Here is a 10000-nt window from a genome sequence, read left to right as displayed (position 1 = left end):
CATTACGTCGTGTTACTTCTTTCTAATGAACACCATGTTCTTTGGAAGCTTAAATTTGAAGTCAGTGGTCCCTGTGGTGAGCTTGTTCCATATGAGTAGGGTTCATCTTTTGACTAATAATAATAATAATAATAATAATAATAATAATAATAATAATAATAATAATAATAATAATAATAATAATAATAATAATAATAATTTCGTTTCAAGGTATCACATGACATTTTGGAAATCTAGTCCACCGTTTTTGTCTATTTATTTTACATGGTACAGTCTGTTCCTAAATCATTATTCATCATATTTATTTCGCTATAGGAAAATCAGGTTCGTTATAAACCACGTCCTCATTAGCTTCGTTGTAAACTATGACCTCTGCGTTTCAAATTATTTTTAAGAGTAGTTATCCATTATGTTCCCTTCATTATAAATTGCATTCCTTTGCATGATAAAAGGTCACTTGCTTTATATATTATATTCTCCAAGTTAATTAATTAGCTAGCATTGTAATATATTATGAACCCCTTAATGCACTATTCTACTTTCTTTATATATTAATATATTTTCGCTTACATTATCTTACACTCTTCTTCTCTCCCGAATCAGTCACTGAGCTAATTAACTAGCCTGCATTGTAATGTATGATGAACGCCTTATTGCATTATCCTGCTTTCTTTATACATTAATAGTTTTCTTCGCTTGTATTATCATACATTCTTCTTTCTCCCAAATCAATCAACAAGTCCAGGAAGCAGATATCTTCTAACCCCCACCCCTAAACTTTCCTTCCCCCAATCCACCACCATCCCCCACCCCACCCCTCGAAAAAAGACAACTGACATCCGACGCAACAAATTCAGGCTGATAAAAGTCTCCTCGTAAAATTGCAGCGCGCTCGCGCGCGCGATTCAGACGCAGGAGAGAGAAAAATAATGCTATTTCTATCTGCTTATCAATCAGGGGAGTTCCAGCTGCGGCGCCCAGCTGAGAAAAATGCCGGTGATATCTGTAGCGTCTCGGATTGAAAGGGAGGGAATAAAATGTCCACGATAAAAGGAGCAAAATGGAAAGAAGAAGAAGAAGAAAAGCTGTAGAAGAAGAAGAAAAGGCAGCAAAGGAAGAAGAAGAAGAAGAAGAAGATGATGATGATGATGAAGGAGAAGAAGAATAAGAAGAAGACAAGGAGAAAAAGACGAAGAAGCAAAAGCAAAAGAAGAAGAAGTAGAAGGAGAAGAACAGCTGCAGAAGAAGAAGAAAAAGCAGCAAAGGAAGAAGAAGAAGAAGAAGCAGCAAAGGAAGAAGAACAACAACAACAACAAAAACAAGAGCAAGCAGCAAAGGAATGAGAAGAAGAAGAAGAAGAAGGAGAAGAAGAAGAAGAAGAAGTAGCAGTAGGAGAAGACTCAGAGGCTATACCGTGTACCAGGTTCCAGATCTGAGATTCGACGCTTGCTCGCGTTGCTAATTAGAGGATTTGCTTTAGTACGAGTCTCGTCCCGTTTATGAGGAGTCTTTCGCGTGACCTTGGCTATCCTAATGCTGAATTATTATTATTATTATTATTATTATTATTATTATTATTAAAAGGTGAATGAAGTCAGAGGTACGATATCATTCGCCTTTTGTAAATGGTATAAAGAGTTACTTATTACTATAGCCAATAGCACAATAAAAGAAGGATTAGGTTCGGTTTGATAAGAAAAGCAGGGATATCCAAAATATACTTAAATTTTTTCTTATACTTTTCGTCCGTAGTTTCTTTCTTCATTTCTTTCTTCATCTCCTTCTCATTTCGTGTCTTCAAATCAACGAGATTCATCTCGTGAAATGCGATTCCACACTAATCTAATTCTTTCTCTCTCTCTCTCTCTCTCTCTCTCTCTCTCTCTCTCTCTCTCTCTCTCTCTCTCTCTCTCACATTTCTCGTCTTTAAATGGAAGAAAAATCATCTCGTGAAATGCAATTCCATTCTAATTCAATTCTCTCTCTCTCTCTCTCTCTCTCTCTCTCTCTCTCTCTCTCTCTCTCTCTCTCTCTCTCTCTCACACACACATTTCTCGTCTTTAAATGGACGAAAATCATCTCGTGAAATGCAATTCCATTCTAATTCAATTCTCTCTCTCTCTCTCTCTCTCTCTCTCTCTCTCTCTCTCTCTCTCTCTCTCTCTCTCTCTCTCTCTAATGCTTATTAAGCACGATTACTGGACATCTTCCATCATCGCCTTGTAGGCCATTCATCCAATAAAGCAAATTGAATTTCGGTCAACAAATTGGGATTTTATCTATTCAAATGTAAAGCAGGAAGCCCAGCGGGAGTCTATATCACTGCTGTGCTTGATTAGCGCGAATGATAATGAGGTTGGGTTCGGTGCCGAAACGTTATACAATATATTTCTTGTCATTAGATACTTATTTAACAAAAATTATTAATTTTTTAAAATCTGATTACCACTTTTTTTTATACACTGCTATAAAAAGTTGACGCGCATTTAGAAAATTTCTTTCACGAAAAATTTATTTTTGATAAAAATTTTTTCGCTTTATAAATTAGTGCAAAAAGTTGTCATGTATGTTCTGATTCTTATTTGTGCATGAGAGAGAGAGAGAGAGAGAGAGAGAGAGAGAGAGAGAGAGAGAGAGAGAGAGAGAGAGAGAGAGAGAGAGAGAGAGAGAGAGAAAGTTTGAAGGGAATAGCGTAACTGGCTCTTCAAGCATAACTGAAAATAAGTTTCCAATGTTTTCAAAAATTGCATTGACAACATGTCGAGAACATGTTACAGACAAACAGACAAAAAGAAACACAGACAAACAGACAGACAGACAGAAAAGTGTTCTTTTAAGAAATAAAAAAGATAATATTAAAAGATAATATTCTCTTAGAATAAAACTCAAAATAATTCACCAATTCGTCTCACACTGCACACCCAACTTATCATAGACACGCTGCGTTCCCCCCCTTGCGAGAGAGAGAGAGAGAGAGAGAGAGAGAGAGAGAGAGAGAGAGAGAGAGAGAGAGAGACAGACAGACAGACAGACAGAGACAGAGAGAGAGAGAGAGAGCCTGGAGAATCTCGGGGTTTGATCAAAGAGTCCAACTTTCTCGAACAGGTATTTTCACGGGTCCGAATTCTATCCAAGAAATGCAGTCCAGTTCTATTCAGGGATCTTCATTAGTCTCGTCCTCAGTGCACTGCAGTTCCTTGAAAAGCTTCTTTAATAGATTTCCCTTCTTTGATCAAGTGTCTATTAGAGCTAGACTGTACGCTTTTTTTTTTATGGTTTCTTTCTATTAACTTTTGAAAATTTCCCTGCTTGATTTATAATTGACTTCTTTGATTGGGCACTTTAAGGAGAAAGATGTACCTTACACAAACACATACACAGACACACACGTATATATATATATATATATATATATATATATATATATATATATATATATATATATATATATATATATGTGTGTATAGTATTTATATATATATATATATATATATATATATATATATATATATATATATATATATATATATATATATATATATATATATATATATATATATATATATATATATATATATATATATATATATATATATATATATATATATATATATATATATTCCATTTGTGCACTGAATTTCAGTGATGTTTCCCGCCGACAATGTCTTAATTTAACTCCCGTCTTTGATGAAATTCCTATGTAAGTAAGACCATGAATAAATTCTAGCCTATTAAATTCCAAAAGTCTTTTGAATATTCCTTATTCATAAATTCTCAAGGTACGGGGAGCCAGGCAATCACTAAAAGGTATTATTTTGGCCGCCACTGAAAATATCCCATGGAAAATTTAGCCGACATTCGGCTCTTCAAAATTTATCTATTCGCTGGATATATTGACTTCGTCGGAAATCCATTTGCTGTCACGATAATTGTTTACCGGGATGAAATTTCGACGATTTTTATTTTCGCGGAACGCTCAGTCATTCAGCTAACTTTTTTTTTTCCGATATCCGAGTTATTTTTATTTCTATGATTTTTTTCTATCGCGGAAACGTCAGTTTTCTGGGGAAAATTCGGGAGAAAATTTGCCTCTCTCTCTCTCTCTCTCTCTCTCTCTCTCTCTCTCTCTCTCTCTCTCTCTCTCTCTCTCTCTTAATTTTTATTTTTATCGTTTTTTATCGACTGTGGATAAGTCAGTTTTATGGGGAAAATTTGGGAGAAAATTTGCCTCTCTCTCTCTCTCTCTCTCTCTCTCTCTCTCTCTCTCTCTCTCTCTCTCTAATTTTTATCGTTTTCTATCGATTGTGGATGTCAGTTTTATGGGAAAAATTTGCCTCTCTCTCTCTCTCTCTCTCTCTCTCTCTCTCTCTCTCTCTCTCTCTCTCTCTTTCTCTTTTATTTTGTGATTTTTCAGGGAAAATTTTTTAGGAAAATTTTCTTCTCTCTCTCTCTCTCTCTCTCTCTCTCTCTCTCTCTCTCTCTCTCTCTCTCTCTCTCTCTTTCTGCGATAGCTTGTGTGACCCATTTATACGAAGAAAAGGTAAAGTGTCTTACATTAATATTTATCTATAATATTGCCTTGATTTTATGGGTATTTTTGAACAAAAAAGTTCCCTATTTTCAAACATGAAAAGAATGAAAAACATCATTCGTTGCTTTTCAAATCCACAAATGAATAAGTATCAATCTTCTCTAACTGTCTGTTGACCTTTGGGCATCATAGAAAAAAAAACTGACCCAGGTATCATTCGTTATGCAAGTTGACCTCAGGTATTATTTCCTTGTACACGACAAGACTGACCAGTCGTTATCATTAGCATAAATTTCACGAGAGTTCTTTTGCAAGATCCGGCAAGCATTCAGTTGCATACGTGATGACAAAAGCAAAACAAAAGCACAGAGAAGCCATTACGATCATGTTCCCCGGGCATTTGGAATTCGGGGAATTCTTTTGTTTTATGTGATTGTTTTTCTTTTTTTTTTTTTTTTTTACTTGTCTGAGCATTTCTGGAAACTTACTAGTCGTTAGCTAGCGAGTGTTACTGCTGATGCTTCGAAATTTGTATTTTTGTTAAATATACTAAGTAGCAAATTATCAGAATGGGTGTCTGTATGTATGAATGTATGTTTGTCTGTATGAATGTATGTATATATTTATGTGTGTATGTATGTGTGTATATATATAATATATAATATAATATATATATATATATATATATATATATATATATATATATATATATATATATAATATATATACATACATACATATACTATATATAATAAACATATATATACAGTATATATATATATATATGAGAGGGAGAGAGTGTGTGTGTGTATATGTATATATATATATATATATATATATATATATATATATATATATATATATATATATATATATATATATATAAACTGTTAGTCAAAAGGTATAACCCTTGAACTCTTGATGACTTTAGATAAACAACTTACAAACTATTATTACTTTATCTTTCTTGCATCAAATTCATCCTGTTTTTTTCTCTCTCACTTATATCAACCCCTATATTCCCCCATCCCCAGGAAATATAGAAGAAATGAAGTGGCTGGATAAAATGATAAATGTGGGTCTACCAAAATCAAAAGGATTGACGTATTAGGCAACTGTAAGAATACTATAAATCGCCCTTATTTATATTATCTTTTATATAATCTCTGTACGCTTGAAGGATTTGCATCCTCATATCCTCTTAAGCGCCTCCTATTATTAAATTCTGCCTCCTCCCCTTCAAGCATAATAGCATTTCAAGGAACCGCAGGGGTCACAGACCTACTTTTGCAGCTATACCCAACAACTTTCGAAGACATAACCAATAATATTTGAAGGTATGAGCAACAAGTTTTCCAAGTATAACCAATAATTTTTTTAAGAGATAACCAAGAACTTTTGCAGATATAATCATGAGCTTTAGCAGCTATAACCATCAAATTTTTCAGGTACAACCAACAACGTTTGCTGGAACAACCTACAACTTCCGTAGGTACGACCAACAACTTGCTTGTCACATGAAGAAAAAATTATCCTAAAATTAGCCAATGAATTTCAGGTCTGGCCACTTTCCTAAGCAATGTTCTGCGTGTGTGTGTGGGGGAGGGTGGGGAGAAGGGGAAGGGGGCATGGCTAGCATAATAAAGAATACATATTTTAATATTTATGAGGTGTCTCGAAGAGCGAAAGAATGCGGATTTTTCTTATCGGGAGACGAAAGTGGGAGGAATCCCAGGTCGCCGCATCTTTAAAATGAGTTTCTCGGTGATGGCGGCGGCGGCGGCGGGGTTCGACCAGAAGGAATCATCAGGCTTCCAATCATGTCGGGTCTGACAAGAAATCAGGCAATGAGGCTTGACAACAGAAATGTCCGACTGTCAAAAAAGAGTGAGACCTGATTGCGTCGCTGGAAGTTTCTGCGTGTGAATCTGTGGTTTTCCAGACGTCGTAAGTAAACAAACAAATCGCTGCCGCATAGATAAATAAGCGATTCGTTTTGATGATTAAATATAATTATTAAAACAAAAATCAACGCATTTCAATAATTAAATATAGACAGGATTATAGAACTTAGGCCAAAGGCCAAGCACTGGAACCTATGAGGTCATTCAGCGCTGAAAGGGAAATTGAGAGTAGAAAGGCTTGAAAGGTGTAACAGGAGGAAAACCTCTCAGTTGCATTATGAAGCAAGTGTTAGGAGAGGGTGGATAGCCAGAAGGAAGACAGAGAATATGAACGAAGGTGCAGTAAAAGGAATGAAAGGGGTTGCAGCTGGGGGCTGCAGGGTCGCTGCAAAGGACCTGAAGCAATGCCTACAGTGCACAGCGTGAGGTGCACTGACGGCACTAACCCTCTACGGTGAAAAATTAAACAGATTTATTAAAAAATTAATGTCAAGTACATCAATGGTGATAGAAAGAAGGTTTAAGTTATCTAATGACATTATTGGATTTATTTATATATTTTTTTTTAGTTGGTGAAAGGAAAATATCGCTTTGAAAAATATTTCCGAAGTGCTTTGCAGAAAAATAGAAAAGTCGAAGTCTAAAGTGGCTACAGTATATTCATGAATATTTTTTTTTATTATTGTTTATTTTATCCATCAAATTTTTCTGTAGTCGTGAGATCATCTGTGTACAATTCCACAAATTCAATTAAAATTTACCGAATAAATTACCATCGACCGCAAACAGTCAAAACCACAAGAAATCACTTTAGGAGATAATCTATTATAACAAAAATATTTATCCTTAAGACTGACTCGCATAAGCATGTACATATATATATATATATATATATATATATATATATATATATATATATATATATATATATATATATATATATATATATATATATATATATATATATATATATATATATATATATATATATATATATATATATATATATATATATATATATATATATATATATATATATATATATATATATATATATATATATATATATATATATATATATATATATATATAATTATATAATATATATATATATATTTATAATATATATATATATATATTTATATATATATATATATATATATATATATATAATATATATATATATATATATATATATATATATATATATATATATATATATATATATATATATATATATATATATATATATTTATATATATATATATATATATATACTGTATATATACAATACACCAATAGGTTATGAATTTTGTCCTTATAAAATGTTAACCATCAGTTTTTCATTTAAAACGTGTTGGAAAAAACATAAACAAAACAAATGAAAACATATAAGATTTAGGACGACTGGAGTACATTAATTTTCTCCGCAGAATTAACTAATTAATATTCTGCAAAGTAAATTTCCCTAGTGCTTTCTAAAAAAGAAAGCCATTTATTAGGTGAAATTATGATTTCACCTATCTATCTATCTACCTATCTATCTATCTATCTTTACATCTGTATTCGTATGAAGCGATTATCGGTTAAACCTTAAATAAGGTACCTGGTTCTGATCAACTGCGGTTGGTTAAAGACAGGTTGGACAAGGGCAGTGGGGTAGCGAAATTTTAAACAAAAATCTAATGGTTACCATTTTATAAGGACAAAATTCATAGCCTATTGGTGTATTGTGTATATATACATACATATATATATATATACATATATATATATATATATATATATATATAATGTATGTATAGGTATATATATACATATATGTGCGTATGTGTGCTCACGTACCTAACAGAAAAATTAAAACCACACACACACACACTGGCGCAACCGGGCTAGAGAGAGAGAGAGAGAGAGAGAGAGAGAGAGAGAGAGAGAGAGAGAGAGAGAGAGAGAGAGAGAATGTCCTACAATGACACGAGCAAGTAACAGGAGCGGGCGAAAGAAAAAATCTGAGGCTTTAAACAAACACACAAACATTTATGTTGTCAAACAGCCCCCTGGGCGGACATTAATCACTCGTATGCAAATTGTGAGTCATTGCCTGACAACCAAAGACAAGGAAAAAATAAACACGAAGAAGAAGAAGAAGAAGAAGAGGAAGAAGAGGAGGAGGAGGAAGAAGAACCACGACGCTTACCTGGACGAAGGTGGGAGCAAATAAACATATAGAACAACAAAAACAACAAGATGAGGAGGGGGAGGAGGAGGAGGTATAAGATGCACGAAGCTTACCTGGAGAAGGGGATGAAGGTAAGCTCTTGGAAAAGTAGAAGAAGAAGAAGAGGGGGAGGAGGAGGGGGGAGGAGGAGGAGGAGGAACAACCATGGCGCTTACCTGGAGGAGATGACGGCGGGAGCTTGGAAAAATAATAGAAGAAGAAGAAGAAGAAGAAGAAGAAGAAGAAGAAGAAGAAGAGGAGGAGGAGGAGGAGGAGGAGGAACCATAACGCTTACCAGGAGGAGCTGAAGGTGGGAGCTTGGAAAAATAGAAGAAAAAGAAGAAGGAGAAGAAGGAAGGGAAGAAGAGGGGAGGAGGAGGAAAGGAGGAGGAGGAGGAGGAGGAGGAGGAGGAGGAGGAACGACGACGCTTACCTGGAGGAGGGGATGAAGGTGGGAGGTTGGAAAAATAAACAAGAGATTAAATTTTGCTTTAAGATAACACACACTTGTTGATCCCTTGCCATCGGCAGATTAAAAATTAAATGCGTTCAATATAAAAGGTGTTGCGCAACCGGATGAGCAAGAGAGAGAGAGAGAGAGAGAGAGAGAGAGAGAGAGAGAGAGAGAGAGAGAGGGGTTTCTGAAATAAGCAGGATTTGTATCGTTATAGTATCCGCATGTTTTAGTTTACATAAGAGAGAGAGAGAGAGAGAGAGAGAGAGAGAGAGAGAGAGAGAGAGAGAGAGAGAGAGAGAGAGAGAGAGATTTCTCTCGCCATAAACAGACGTACCATTAAAAAGTCGCTCCAATTTTAATAATGGAGTTCTCGGAAAGAAATGACAGGTGATAAATAACCTTTCAGACGAAAAGAGCTCTGGTTGATTACAGGTGACCAATTCTGGGATACCTTTTATCTTATACTGGAATATACAGGAAATTTTTCTATGAATTCTATGAATTTTATATAATGTCTCTTCCGATAAACGATTTTTGCAATTGTAAATAAGTATCAGTTACAATTCAGCAATTCAGAGATTGTAATGTTTTCATACATACACACACACACACACATATATATAAATAAATATATATATATATATATATATATATATATATATATATATATATATATATATATATATGTGTGTGTGTGTGTGTGTGTGTGTGAAATACAAATATAAACATACATACATACATATATATACATATATATATATATATATATATATATATATATATATATATATAAATATATAAATATATTTATATATACATATATAAATATATATATATATACATACATAAAAATATATACACAAATATATAAAATATATACATATATATAA

General features: G+C 33.6%; 2 protein-coding genes across 2 annotated transcripts in view; both read right to left on the bottom strand.

Moving 5' to 3' along the window:
• rk (rickets) overlaps nt 1–10000 on the bottom strand; it is a 725726-nt gene that overhangs the window by 485068 nt on the left and 230658 nt on the right.
• Nucleotides 6235–10000, bottom strand: part of LOC136827047 (mediator of RNA polymerase II transcription subunit 1-like) — a 23043-nt gene continuing 19277 nt past the window's right edge. Inside the window, exons 3-4 of the mRNA XM_067084796.1 lie at nt 8728–9086; nt 6235–6360 (exon numbers count right to left, since the gene is read on the bottom strand). Of these exons, the coding sequence (XP_066940897.1) occupies nt 6235–6360; nt 8728–9086 (485 nt within the window). The remainder of the gene's footprint in view (nt 6361–8727; nt 9087–10000) is intronic.

Source organism: Macrobrachium rosenbergii, chromosome 41 (genome assembly GCF_040412425.1).
Source record: "Macrobrachium rosenbergii isolate ZJJX-2024 chromosome 41, ASM4041242v1, whole genome shotgun sequence".
Classification (NCBI taxonomy): Eukaryota; Metazoa; Arthropoda; class Malacostraca; order Decapoda; family Palaemonidae; genus Macrobrachium; species Macrobrachium rosenbergii.
This window is presented reverse-complemented; position numbering and strand designations above follow the sequence as displayed.